Source organism: Scomber scombrus, chromosome 23, assembly GCF_963691925.1.
Source record: "Scomber scombrus chromosome 23, fScoSco1.1, whole genome shotgun sequence".
NCBI lineage: Eukaryota > Metazoa > Chordata > Actinopteri > Scombriformes > Scombridae > Scomber > Scomber scombrus.
This window is the reverse complement of record NC_084992.1, coordinates 13,046,575-13,062,016: the sequence shown is the minus strand read 5'-3', so window position 1 is coordinate 13,062,016 and position 15,442 is coordinate 13,046,575. Positions and strand designations below refer to the sequence as shown.

The 15,442-nt window shown below is 39.0% G+C and overlaps 1 protein-coding gene across 3 annotated transcripts in view; it reads left to right on the top strand.

The window, feature by feature from the left end:
* Positions 1-2,471: 2,471 nt before the first annotated feature.
* The window catches only part of LOC134005860 (zeta-sarcoglycan-like), a 35,850-nt gene continuing 22,879 nt past the window's right edge, over positions 2,472-15,442 (top strand). For all 3 annotated transcript variants that reach the window (XM_062444878.1, XM_062444880.1, XM_062444877.1), the window contains exons 1-2: positions 2,472-2,510; positions 9,815-10,009. In XM_062444878.1, coding sequence (XP_062300862.1) covers positions 2,472-2,510; positions 9,815-10,009 — 234 coding nt within the window. The remainder of the gene's footprint in view (positions 2,511-9,814; positions 10,010-15,442) is intronic.

The window sequence follows — 15,442 nt, the reverse complement described above, 5'->3', positions numbered from 1 at the left end:
TAATGAATTACAATATTATCATATGTTAAATTATAATTACATAATTATAAAAATACAATTCAATTATTATCTGTTTATGACTTTCAAATGAACCTGTATAGTGTCATAATATTGAAGTCAGTATGAGTCAGTCAGAGAGACAGATGTGTTAATGGGGGTTAATAGTGTCTCCTGCAGCAGCTGAATGGAGCATGAACCTCATTGCCTGTGAAGTGGGATTTGAGTTCTGTCAAGTCAATTGTAGTTCACTATGAAAAAACAGGAAATTGATACATTTCCTGTTTTCTGAATAAAATGCATGCTACACTTTCCAATGTATGGAAATCATCTCAAAACTCCCAAGTTTCCATTCCAGCTCACTGCAGAAAGGGTTTTCATTTTCAAGTTTTCATTAGTCTTTGAAACGCAGTATTAGCTTTTAAATGTATTGTCTTTGATTGGTTAAATCCAAATAAAGAGTCTCATAATACTTGACTTGTGGCACTTAAATCAGACCACTCAGAGACTGAAGATACTTTGTTCCTCACACAACACCTTTAAAAATACTCTTCTTTAATGCATTCAGAAAGAGTACAATGTTAAAAAGCCCAGATTGTCTCTTCGTCAGGCACAGAGGCAAAGTGGGTAATTACCCCACAGCCCCAGAAGTCCAGAGTCCTGAAAACTTCCAGAGCAACTGTGTGTAAACTGGTTTGTGCTAATTCTACTGAAAGTATGATTTGGAAACATTCACTAAAGCACAATGTCAACTGACATGATAAGACCTTCTTTTCCAGCCATGACTTGAAGAAGTGCTCTATTTCAAAATCTAATTTATTGTAATTTGGTGATTATATGTTGCATACTCTTAAGTTAATTTGTGTTTAATCAAATTAGCACATTGCAAACATATGGTCTGTGCTGTTCTAGTACAGAAAAACTGAACAATCTGTGCAGATAAGGGGAGGAATGAGGAGTCCCAGTAGAGCATTTCTGCCCCAGGCCATATTCCACTGAAACTGCAATGTTTATTTGACCACTAAGTTCCAAAACCGTCAATAAACATATTCCTACATGTCCATTTCTATGTAGCCGTTACTTTTGAACTGTCCACTTTAAGCCAGGTTATTGAGAAAGTGGAACATTTTAGGGACATACTACAAAAAGTATAGTCTATATGTCTATAGTCTAATGTTGATGTGTTTTCTTATCTGTTTCTAGTGCTCAGCAACTGTGATGAACTGAGGTAACTTGTTGATGAGAAATCTTTACATGGCTGTATCTGACCCTTTGTCAGATTGAACTTTCATTAAGAAAGACCAAATGTGGTCTAAAAATGTGCTATTTAATAAAATGTGTGGAGCTTAGTGTGCTGTCATCTCTTTTAATACACACTCACTGAGTACTTTATTATCTAATGTCAAGTCAATTTTATTAATATAGTGATAACAGAGGTTATCACAGGGTTCTTTTCACATGGAGCAGGTCTAGACGCTACTCTTTAATTAATAAAGGCCCAAAATTCCCTCTCGAGCAAACACTTGGTGATAGCGGTAAGGAAAAACTCCCCTTAACGGGAAGGAACCTCAAACAGAACTGAACTCTAAGTAGGCAGCCATCTACCTTGATCGGTTGGGTTGAGAGAGAAAGAGGCAAGGAAAGAAAGATACACAGAGATGCACAGCAACAACAATAATAATAATGGACATATGACTAATAATACTATTGGTAGCAGTGGACGTCAAGCTGGACTAAGGGCACAGCAGGTGATCGGCAACCTGTGAGACGAGAAAGCCTAAGAAGATGCCAAACCAATACATCCATATAGCCACAAATTTTACTTTCACAATATCTATAACTTGTTAATCACGTCACTGATTATGTATCAGTATTAGATATGGGTGGTGGTGATGTACTGGAGTACATTATTGAAAAGTGTTCCTAATATTTGCCCCAGTGTGGACTGTAGACTATATACAATAAAAACAACATGGAAGTGCAAAATTCTCATCATTTTCTAATTTGTGTTTGTTCTCAATAAGAAAAAAATAATGAACAACATATTGCAGCGGGGACAACACGTTCATATCAATGCACCTTCATTTTGTAAAGACTCTCCCGGAAGCGTCGCACCTCAATCCGTGTGACTTGACGCTGGTTGAGTTTTGAAGGAGAGCGACTCGTCTCGGTTCCTTGAGACAAAAGTGAGCCCGCGTTTCTTAATTAGACTGTAGTCTGTCTTAACATCAGCTTCGGAATGCGCTTTAAAACATAGTTATTACACAGTTAAGAGCGTACTTGATAATAATAATAATTATGATCATATAAGGACAGAAACATTGGACGTGATTGTTTCTCCTGGATGCGCGTGAAGAAGTGCACCTGGCTCGCACGGCTGGACTGAATCTCGTGCCTTTGCTTCTGAAAAAAGAAAAAAAAAAGAAAAAATCAACTTTGTGGAAATATGTAACTGTGACAAATGAGACTGTAACATGGAGCAGTCGGCTACTCTCGACATAGAGACGCTAAAGGTAAGTATAATCACGCAAACATGTTGAAATGGCTTTAATTAGGATAAATAATTAACAGGTGGGACGGAAACTAAGTATGCAACACGCACGCGAGGTTTAACCTTGATTTCTTTTACGTGAATACATGGATTATGTATGAGTATATAGTAACTGTTTATGAATGACTTATTTAGCAATGGTGTTGTTTTATTAAGTAGTCTTAACTGAGCTTTCTCATGAGTCCTCTCTGCAACAGGTGCACCCTCTGCTTCAATTGTTTCAGTGAAAATCTCAGCTGATTAAATATAAATGTAAACTGTCTGCTCACTCTATGAGGCTTGCAGTGGTTGCATCTCTCTCCAGGCAGGAATGTGATGATTAATAACCACTGACCAGTGCTCAAATACCTTTAGAAAAGCTTGCCTGGAGTTCTTTACATATCTCACTCTTGCACTATTACCTAATATTCTATGCTTCTTCCTCTTGAAGAATCGCAGTAATGTGACAGCCTATGAATATTCTGCCTGCATGGTTTCTCATTATCATTCCAGTCTAGCAGGGGAGGCAGTAACCTCTTGGTACAGTGTGTGCGTCTCCGTGCTGCAGTGCAAAAAAAGCAGCTTGGTGTCAGAAAAACCCACACAGCAGAGCTGCTGTTTGGCTGTGCACTCATGTCCATCCATTGGCATCCATACACACACACTCGCACACATACACACACAACTCTGGGCTTAGTGGTTGGGTCACGCTTATCAGTGAAGAAATCACCCCTGCTCACACTGGCTCTGAACTGATCCAGCACTTCCCACTCAGGAGGGACAAGCCTGCAAGTTTTGTCCTTCAGCTCATTTGTCACGTTTAATTGGACTTTTTTGAATTCTAGGGAGTGTACGAATCCACTCTCTCCTCTAATTGAAACAGAGGCTTTGTCTAAGATGCTTTGAGACATTATTTTTGTTGATAATGCTGTGTGCAGTCTGGCACTTCCTCTGCTCGCTCCATCGGCTGATGAATGCAAATGACGCCTATGGGGTGCTGTCCAAAATGGCCCTGTTGGCTCTCCAAGGATTTACTAGGGATTAGCAAAGGAAAGCTAGTGTACTGTGGAGAAGTGTCTGTCTGTTTACATCAGCAATTTGTCGTCTACTTTCCTCCTGCCCTAGCCTTCAGGCAGCAACTGAAAGAGCTGCAAACATTTCGAGACCAGCTCTCCACATTACTGGATGATGCAAAAGGTCAGAGTTGCAGCATGCCGATAAGGTTGGCTTGTTGCACACTTTTGTGTAGCTCTGTACAAATATTTTTCATCAAAGTGTCATCAAAAGCAGAGCCGCGAAAGGAAATTCTCTCTGAAAAAACCTCTTCAAACAGTCTGTGATGTTCAGTCTTGTCGGCTGTGTGCTCTGATTGAACAGCTGCGACCCTCCGTTGTGTCGGACATATTGGAGATCTTTTGATCCCCGCTGCTGCCGCGCTTACAGTAGTGTTAGCTTGTTGCACCACCATCCATCCATCCATCAAGAAAGGGCAACCACTCTGCAAAAAGAGGAGGGCATTGATGAGCTCTATTGTAACTCCCCCAGAGATGATCGAGCCACAAAAATTGGATTTCACATCTTGGAAGGAGAAACTATTGACAGCAGCACCCTCACTTACATGCTTGATTGTCACATCAAGAAAAATGTGGAACGGTTACATCAATGCATTGAGTTGCACATTTGAAAAGTCTCCGTCTCTTTGATTGGGTTTACTGTCAAACTGAAAAGCCCACAGAACCACATTAAAGAGGTGCTTTAACACCTTATGTCAGACATGTGCCATGATTGTGTCTATTGGTTTTCCTCGTTGCTGCTGCAGCGATTGTGCGGTTCATACGCAGGCCTGATGAATGCAGGCTTTTTCAGTCATTAGTGTATCTCAAATGTTTTCTTACCTCCTGCCGTGGCAGCCCTGTGGGACTCCTGTGGCACTGCTGAGCTAGAGAGCGCAAGCCGATTTACTGATTAACATTATCAGGCATTAATAACATCTCATTTTCTTTCATTAGGGGCTTCCCAGCTGCATTTTGCTGCCTCTGCAGCATGTCACTGTTTGATCAAAACAGCATGTAGAAGATCACCCTCAACGCTAATTGGTGAAGATGAGGCACACTGGCACTGGGTAGGGACTGCTGGGTAATTGCTTGCTTTGGCTTTATCCAGCTGTAATGTCTGTCGTCAATGCTTTTAGGACTCCTTTTCTTGGCCAACCACCCCCAAGCAGAAAAGAAAGTGACACAGTCAGATCATAGCACAAGCTTAAAAAGGGTTGATGGAATATCATGTGCAAACAAATATGGCCGTACAGCAAATCCACAAGGACTTTCCCAGCGCAGTGCGTGATCTACAGAGATCAGTGTTTTTATTGTACCTTTTAGAGAAGCAAGTTACTGTGTAGGTGTTTGGCTTCTATGAATAGAAACTGTATGTAATCACGACTTGGGTTGTAGGTGGTAAACCATCCGTGGCTTTGGAGTTGATCCATCTGCTCATGATAATCTGTTGACATTTGTCTTGAGTGCACTAGAACATGTTTTGATCATTTCAACGCAGATAAATCTGAATAATTGTGCCCAAACAGGCCTGTTTGGATGAGGATTCTCAAACAGTGGGGATCAGAGTACATTTTCCAGTCCGACAATTATTCTGAGTATAGAGAAAATGTCTCTTCCACAAAGTGCTACTTGACTGTTTTTTGGGCCTGAATGTTTCTGTTTGTACGCTTGTTGACATGGTTTTATGTGGTCGACAGTATCATTTACAGTAATGAAGCTAGAGCTGCAACATCTATCTTTTAGTATCAGATGCATTGATATATTCATTAATATAGTTTCCCCATTAAGGATATGAGTGCATTTTACTTTTCACAGCAGCTTCATTCTCTCAAAAATGACAAACTTCGAAATGATGATGAATTATTTTAAAAGAGGGAACGCAACTACAGTAGAAACAAACAAAACAAATAACTTTCTCTTTTTCTCTCTTCATCTTGAGTAAACTTTTAGAGATGTGAAAAGGTACCCATTTGCCTGAGGGAAAAAAAACAACAACAGAAGAGAAATGCAGAATTTAGCTTTTTATTATCATTCATGTGGTGACCCCTTAGTCTCATCTTGCGAGGTCCCACCCACACATGTCACTTACAGGGTGTAATGTTTTTTGTAATAAATCACTGCTTGATATTTCCTTTCTAATGTTGGCTGGTTTCTCATCTGTCCAAATTAAATACAGTTTGATCCAATGTTATTGAAGATTTAACAATTCTAAAGAGGATTTTGATTGTTATTGGTTGGTTGAATCTCTAGTAAGAGGTCATTCGTTAATGGAGCTGTAGCTTTCAGTTTAATTACATGGGATTCGGGTGATTTATTGAAAATTGTGACATGAGTGAATTTAAGTAGGAATTAATTGGATTTGTTGTACAGTCTTAGACAGTTGTATCATACAACGTTAAGCAACCATCTGCTCCTGCAGTGACCTTTTAATTAACCACTACTCTTATTTTCTAATGATTATCAGGAGTGTCACCAAAGAAGCGCAAAATTATTAATTGTACAGGTTGAAATTGTTCTACCTGACTTGTGGACACGTAATTATTCAGCCTCTTTCAGCAACTCCATTGTCTCCTAATGTGTTTGCATATAAAGCTGTAACTGTCAGACCTAAACTGATAAATTGGGACCCAACATAGTGTGACATGCCTGCACAGCTTCTTTAGCAATCAATATTGTGTTTCTTAAAAGTCAAAGTTGTTTCTCAGACCCGCCGCAGTCGGACACTGCCATCAGTCTAAACAGCCAGCGCGTTCGTGAGAGTCAGCTGTGACCGGCATGCTGAAACGACAGATTGACAAAACGCCAGCTACTATGCACTCCTCCATTTGCTCTGTGAATAAGCGAGCTTTAGGATGCGTGACTCGACCAGGGTAATATATGCATTGAAACTCTTGCAAAGAAATCACAGGATCCACTTGCGTTGGGAACAGCGGGGTTGCCATAGAAATTACAAGTGCTGACGTTTCCCCTAGCAACAGGGGAATTAAAACAGACTACATTTGTCCAGCAGGAGTATTTCTGTAAGCTAAAAGATTGGTTTTTTTTGTCTTGGTTTTATGCTAATAAACTGACACAATGGTCTGTTTAAGTTAGGTGTCTCTCAGAGTGTAGTTAAGTGTAATGATGTAAGAAGTATTGCATCTTGAGTGCTCAGTAGTAACTCGGTCATTGGTTTTACTGTGTAAGACGACTTCTTCCAACACTGTGGAAAGTAGTGAAACTTCTGTGACCCTGCACTGAGACTTTATGTTCGGCCTTTGTGTAAGCACCTCTCATAATGCCTTCGCCCCTCAGCTGTATCACTGGTTAAATTGGAATCGCTGACATTTCTAGGCCAGAGATATGGGTCATTTGTATTTGCCGCAAAGTCGCAACATCCATTTGCGAGACATCTGCCACCGCCGGCAGATGTGACCCTAACTGCTCGTCCGAGGAAAACAGTCACTTAAGGAGTGGACTCGGTTGTGTGGCAGTGGTAAAAACCTGTGGAAGGACTCTTGTTAGATGCCACGTTTGAAGAGCGCCACCCTGCATTATGATAGTTCAGGTTTAAAGATTTTCCACTCATACATGCTCCTCCAAGGAACACTGTGCATGATGGGAGCTACAGAAAGGATTTGGAGGCTTCAGGAAATGGAACAAATATTACATTTTGGTGGTTTTGTAAATTTAGGCAACTGAAATCTAAGCCAGTAAAAATGCCTTTTTAATACAAATTTGTGCAATTGAAATTTTTTTCTTTTAGAAATGTTGTTGGTTACTATTATTGATTTAATTTATTAGTCGATGGACAGAAGAATAATTGCCAACTGTTTTTGATAGTTGTTTAATCTTTTCAGTGCTCGACACTCTCATATTCTAGCTTCTCAAATGGGAGGATTTGCAGCTTCTGTTTGTCTGTATCAGAGTAAACTCAATAACTTTGAGCTTTGACTTTTAGTCAGAGAAAACAAGACATTTGAAGTTTGTCACCTTGGGCTCCAGGAAGTCGTGATTGTCATTTTTTAACTAAAAGAAACTAAAGAAAATACTTCTTACTTGTAGCTGGCAATGTAAATCCAAAGGTGCAACGAATTATTACATTATCATAATGTTGTTTTTTTTATTAAATAATGATTTTTAATTAATGTTTGGAACAACTTGTTGTGATTCTGTGTCCTGGCTGTTTAAACAGATATAATGTGTAGCGTTGTTCCCTCTGTAAGCAACTGTAGTTTCTTTCATTATTTAAGCTTGGTCGAGTTATTAAGTTCCCTTATGGAAAAGTCATGAGCTTGGTGAGCTGACGAGTCTTTGCTTCATGTGCTGCAGTTAATGAGAGCCTGTCAGGAACACATACAGTCTAATGATATCTGCCATCAGTGTCCTATGCTAATGACATGCTGAGTATGAAGAAAGCTTGTGGAGCATGGATCCTGACTTGACATATGCATGCATTATACTCACTGGAGTCCCTCTGGAAAGGACTGTGCACAGGTGTGTCAATTATGGATATATGTGTCATGCAATTAAAGCATTCTGCACAGGTACAATAAATTAAAAGTTACTCCTCTGAAAGTATGAGACTCTTTTAAATCTGATAATAGGTGGATAGTGGATACCATAAAACATTCTGCAGCTGCTGGGCATTTTATCTTGGTTTGCACGGCCAGGTGCTTTGCTTTATTCATTATCTATGCAGGAGAGTGGTAAGGCAGGCCGCCTCGCTATGAATTCATCCTGACAACAGCTGAGCAGAACAGTTCAGAGCTCAGCCAGCCTTGCACCCCGTGATGGGGAGTTTCACACTGTCAGCCGGCAGACACGATTGGGTGGAGAACAGCAACTGCTCGCCCTCGCCTGGACAACCGCACTTGACAGACATCATCCTCTCTGATCTCAGATCAGAGCTCACATGTAGCAGGTTCTTGGAAGCTGGCAGGCACTTAGTCACTCAGTCAGGTTGGAGAACATTTTTCTGGCACCAAATTGGCCCTTTGTTTTATAATCCACCTCCAACTTTTATTAGTACTGAGTGAAAGAAAAAATGTCTGTCTTTTCTTCATGATGTGGACATTTCTTATGTGCTTTAGAGATGCCTTTCAGTTACCAAAAAAAAAAAAAAAACATTAGTGGGTTGCCTTGGTTTTAAAGCTCACCCATGGCAACTGTCTCCATGAGTTTTATTATGTTCTGCTGGATGTAACTCCATAAAGACTGTGTTGTGTGCGTAGCATGTGAAATATTTTCCTGTGAAACATTGATGGGCAGTAACATTATAAAGATATCAGCCCCAAAGGAAGCAGTAAACTGGTCAGCAGCAGGATGCTGCCACAAACAAATCCAAAATGGTAAGAACTGGGTTCCCATTCAAAAATGCTGATTTCGGTTCTGTTTATCGATTCCTAAATGTGAGAACTCTTAATTATTGCAAACAAAGGCAGGGACCCAGTTTGACAAAATGTCTAAATGATTGGCAAGGGGAGAAACAAAGCTGATGTGTTTATTAAATTCATAAATCCATACATGATCTTAATTATAAAGAACTGATATAAGCAGAAATGTCAAGGAGCTTTCCTTCCAGGATTTTAAGTTAAATTAATCACCCTAGTAACTAGATTTAGCCTCATATTTCTGTTTATTACTTTGACAAAGAATGGCTTTTCCACTCCCAGGCCAGTTATTCCCACAGCTAACTTGTAATCGATGAATCCCGACTGAATCTTGACTGATGATCTCCTATTCCAATACTGGAATGAAACACACCGCTTTCTTTTTTCCAGAATGGGCCTTCTGATCTGGTATCTCTTAATAAAATAAAGTCACCCAGATGACCTTGTCTTTTAGGCACAGAGCTTGATGGATTACTTTGCTACCAGTTCAATTTCTAGAAGTATGTAGGGGCCGGTGTACCCAGGTATGTCATTACAAAAGTTGTAAACAATGAAAAATAGTAATTTCCTCTGAATAATTCTGCAACTCTGATTTTAAAAATGTTAAAAGTGGGTTCACAGTGTATTACAGATTGAAGTAGCCCCTTCTCACTGCATTTAATTACCAAGCATGATTGTTTTTAGCTTGTGTAATAATCAGCTTACACTCATATTTAGTAGCACCGCTTTTCAAAAAATTGTAAGATAATACGGTCACGCCTCTGCCCAGAGTCATTGTTAGTGGTGCTTTTTTTCAAGTTAATAACTACTCCTGTGTCTGTGTGTGTGTTTGTGTGTGTGTGTGTGTGTGTGTTTTTCAGATTACCCAGCAGCAGTTTATTCTCGCGTCCCAGTCGCTGCACCTCCAGCGACCAGGCTGCGATGCCGTCTACCCGGTGGGTCTGTACGGCTGGAGGAAACGATGCCTCTATTTCTTCCTGCTGCTGCTGCTGGTCACCATGATAGTTAACATGGCTCTCACTGTCTGGATCATAAAGGTCATGAATTTCTCAGTGGTGAGTACAGCGGCGCATCCTCCGAGTTAATAAAGTTGAGTAGAGTGAGCAGACAGTTATGAATCTGGAATTTAACTGTGGAGACAGTTAACATCATGATAAATATAGTGAATGTGTGTTTGGCTGCTGTGTTATGAATTCATTTGAGACAACAGTTGGTGGAAGACTGTTTTTGTTCAACCAACCATCTAAAAGCCATAGATATTTTTATTATTATTATTATTTTCAATTAAACAGAATTGAGAAAGGACTTAAAAATGTATAAACTGTCAAAATTATGGTTGACTTATTTACTGTGAATAATCAGCCAATCATTTAAAGATGAGTTCACTGGAATAAAAGAGGTGGTGTGTTTTTAATTAGAAAAAAAGCTAATATAAGTTCAGTACTATAAATAGAAGAAGAAGAATTGGAATGTTAGCTGAAGCAGCATGACTTAAAGAAAAGTGAAATACAGAAATACTGAGTCTTTAGTTGAGGAATATTGTGATCTCTTTGTTTAATCCTATTAAACTCTCACAGACTATATATAGCTTATCACTAGCCCTATAAAGTTACACAAGTTTAATTCAAGTTATCAACAAAAAGCTTAGAAATGTGTTATTTTAGGTCAGAACAACAAACAGTAAGTACTTTCCATCCAGTGCGTAACAAGACTTGATACCAAATTACATTTTTACTGTGTTCTTATAACAGTGTAACATGTATGTCCAAGATGGAACACAAATAATGATAGTGTTAATGTGCATTTGACTACTTTACTATCTGAAAGAAGTTTGAGTTCACCTGCTAAATCTAATTTCACAGTTTTCAGTTGTATGTATAGAACTTCTTTCTTTTCTATCGTTCTTCTTAGTGTTGACTTTCAATACTAATCCTAATATAAACACTGGTGTGAAGACTTTTATTCACCATACAAACGCCATCTCTTATATTGTGTGCTTTCGCTCATCTGAATTTGATGAAGAATTAGAAAAGACTTGGCAGCAGCAGCGGCTGACACAGGATGTGTTCATCTCCAGCAAAAACCAAACACACAGACTGCCGCGAGTCCCTGTGACATTTTCAGGGACGATGCACACAATTTACCATTTTGTCAACAAACCCCTGATGGCAGCATCCCCCCCCTGTGACGGATGCGTCCCCTGGCTATTGGCTATCACTCCTCTACTTCTTCGCCTCCCATCAATCTGTGTCACGAGCAAAAGACCTTATCAGTGCTGTTGGTGTTGCTCCACAAAATGTACTCCACTGCTCCCCATCTCTCAGAACATGGGCAGCTCAATAAGAAAACATGTGCCAACCTATACCCCCTTCTACTGGAACAACAGTACTGTACGATCTGAGCTGCTGTTTGCCCTTCTGGGTTTATTTGTAACTGACAACCATTTTTTGGAAACTTGAAGGCTATTGGAGAGAAGTTCTCTAGATTACTGCCACAGCCAAAGACTTTTAAAAGTTAATCTGAACTTCTGGTCCTGTATAAAGTAAAAATTTCTGATTTATTGTCAGTGGGCAGTGAACCAATAAAAGGTCTGACCATTATCCCACAAATGGGACGACATCTTAAAAAAAAGCTGCCAGGAAACATAGATTGTCAAATTGTTGTTAGACTCTCTGCCTGGTAAATTGCAACATAATTTCAAATTCGCCTCCAGGTTGAAAACATACACCATCTACTACCAATCTGAAGTCTCCAGGGTTATTTCATCATACTTTAGAAAGCAGCTCCAGTTTGACAGAAAACATAATAAAACAGTTTTTACAGGCTGGGTACTAGTCAACATCACTAGTAAATTGAGCTTCACATGTACGATCGATAGGGTTCTCCTTTGCTCAAGTCTTGTTTTCATGTTCATGGCAAAAAAAAACAAATCTTGCTTGAGTTTGAAACCCCATATAAACATCACAAACAAACAGATTTTTATGTCCTCCAAGGTTAGACGAAATGTGTTCCTAGGAGTTTGAGATATCCTGCGTAGAGGACAACAAAGTAACAGTGACCGCTTAATCTCTTTGGCAGCATTTTATAAATGTTGTGCTTTTCATGCCTGCCTCCACTCTTAATTCAGCGGAGGCAGCATTCAAAGCACACACAAACATTGCTCAAATTGTAGAAAAAAAAAATTTCTTATTGCCCTTCCATTGTGAACAGAATATATTTCACAAGCACACCTAGATGCTTAACTCCACCGGTCTAAAGATAAGCCAGGTGGGTTGTTTTCATTTCTTTTTAGTTCTCCTTTTTGTCTGGGTGACATATTAAACTTGATCTCTACATGCACCGTCGCTGACACCTCGTCCTCTGCTCTGGATCAAAGTGTTAGCACGCAGTAGCTTTTTAAAGCTCGACTGTGACGAGGCGGATACACGTCATTCAAACAATCCACAACTCGTGCGTGCTTATCGAGGATGCCGTGATAACCTTGTTTGTCCTCTTCAGCTCTGCCTTTTTTATTTTAAAAGCCTGGAGAACAAAACCTGCCAGTTTTTTTTTGTTTTTCCACTGGGCTGCCTGCATCTGTCCAATCCTCTCGCACACTGATGCCTCATCCAGGCCTTCAGCGTGTCACGATCGGACTGTTGGAACTCCCACCTACTCGTCTGACTGACTGCAGCATGTACCTGCCTGCCTGACTCTTCACGCCCACCTCCTCACCTCCATCTCAGCACTGGAGTAACTTTAAAGTCTTGCTGCTGACATACAAAAAGTACTGCCCCACCCCCCTCCTCCTCCTCTTCTTCCTCCTCCAACTCTCTGACTTTGTCCTCCTGTCTGTCCCCAGTCCATCTATGATGGAGCCCATCTTTGGCTGTACCGCCTCTATAATTCACTACCTCCACCGGTAGACTCCTCCAACAAGACCCTCGGGGCCCATTTGTACACACATAACCTCACAAAGCTGCCCTCAACCTTCACTTTGCTCATTGTGGTATGGCAAGACTTATCATCCTGTCCAATTTCTGCTGAATTATCTACCTACAAAATCAGGTCCTGAATAAATATGCCACACAGTTGTCCAGTCATGCTTCATTTTATACAGTATTTGTGATTTTACATTTCCTGAATGTGACGCATTCCCAGTTGATAAAATGTACTAATTCTGACTGTTTCCCAAGACTGTGTGGGTGTGCACAGACTGAGCTTGACTGACATCTTCTTCACCCTCCTGTTAAGCTTTATTGCACCACCTGCAAGAGTGGAACAAGTTACATCTTTATAATTGGCACCTTTTTATATTCGTTGGTGACCTCACATGTTTCCTAGCATACCGCAGCTCCACCCACCTTCAACCCGAACAAAGGTTTAATCAGCCACATTAACCGACAACACCTGCGAGTGTGCAGGGTTTGAAATGGCTTTAGAGGTAGTGAAGGGTGCATAATGATGTGTTCAAGACTCGGGCTCGGTGTGGGAGGTACAGTCAAGAGTTGAGACTTAATTTTAGTCCAGACTCAGACTCCATCTTTAAATAACTGTTGAAAGAGTTGAAAAGAGATCACGTCTAGTTGAGTGCAGTTTGAATTTGTTCTTATGCTGTTTTATCTCGATTTTAAAGCACACTGAGAGCCTTAAAAACAAAAGAATAAAATATTACACCATTTATAATATATTACAATATCTACAGTTTCTACTAGTGCTACTACACATATAGAAACTACCAATGTTTCAATACGTATAACAAATACTGCATGTATGTAAAACTACTGTTACTGCTACAAGTAATACTACTATGACAATACAATACGTATACTACTACTGACATTATGAGGACAACTTCTGCTAACAAAACAAGTACTACTGCTGAGTAATGCTATCAATATGAGTGCAACTAATTCTGATGCTATAAGTCCTACAACAACAACTACTAACATTACAAGTACTACTACTAACTGAGTACTACCTCTAACAATACAAGTACAAATTATACCAACAGTACAAGTGCAACTAATACGAACGGTACAAGTCCTTCTACAACACTACTAACAATAAAAGTACTACTAATACTAACAATACAAGTGCTACTACTAACAAACTAGTACCAGTACTGTCATTATGAGTACATTTAATACTAACAAACTAGTACCAGTACTGACAATATGAGTACATTTAATACTAACAAACTAGTACCAGTACTGTCAATATGAGTACATTTAATACTAACAAACTAGTACCAGTACTGTCAATATGAGTACATTTAATACTAACAAACTAGTACCGGTACTGACAATATGAGTACATTTAATACTAACAAACTAGTACCAGTACTGACAATATGAGTACATTTAATACTAACAAACTAGTACCAGTACTGACAATATGAGTACATTTAATACTAACAAACTAGTACCAGTACTGTCAATATGAGTACATTTAATACTAACAAACTAGTACCAGTACTGACAATATGAGTACATTTAATGCTAACAAACTAGTACCAGTACTGTCAATATGAGTACATTTAATACTAACAAACTAGTACCAGTACTGTCAATATGAGTACATTTAATACTAACAAACTAGTACCAGTACTGTCAATATGAGTACATTTAATACTAACAAACTAGTACCGGTACTGACAATATGAGTACATTTAATACTAACAAACTAGTACCAGTACTGACAATATGAGTACATTTAATACTAACAAACTAGTACCAGTACTGTCAATATGAGTACATTTAATACTAACAAACTAGTACCAGTACTGACAATATGAGTACATTTAATGCTAACAAACTAGTACCAGTACTGACAATATGAGTACATTTAATACTAACAAACTAGTACCAGTACTGTCAATATGAGTACATTTAATACTAACAAACTAGTACCAGTACTGACAATATGAGTACATTTAATACTAACAAACTAGTACCAGTACTGACAATATGAGTACATTTAATACTAACAAACTAGTACCAGTACTGACAATATGAGTACATTTAATACTAACAAACTAGTACTAATGAGTGCTACTGCTAAGAATGCACAGCTACAACTAATGCAAACAATACAAGTCCCACTATACTAGCAATACAAGTACTACCACTAACTATGAGTACTACTTACTGAGTATTACTGCTAACAATCCGATAACAACAGATAAAAACAGTACAATACCTACTATAACAACTACTAACAATACAAATACTACTACTATGAGTAGTACTACTATTAATACTGACTACTACTACAGGTACTAACAATGCAAGTACTGCTACTTAAAATATAACCACTACTATTACTGATACTAACAATACAAGTATTACTAGTATTACCTCTAATAATGTTGTTAATATGAATAAAAATGATAATGATGATGATAGAGACAGCAGCACAAAGAAATCCCATATGAATCTACATGAACATCTTTCTGATACTTTCATCCTCGAATCATTTTCATGAGTCTCTCAACATTCACATCCACA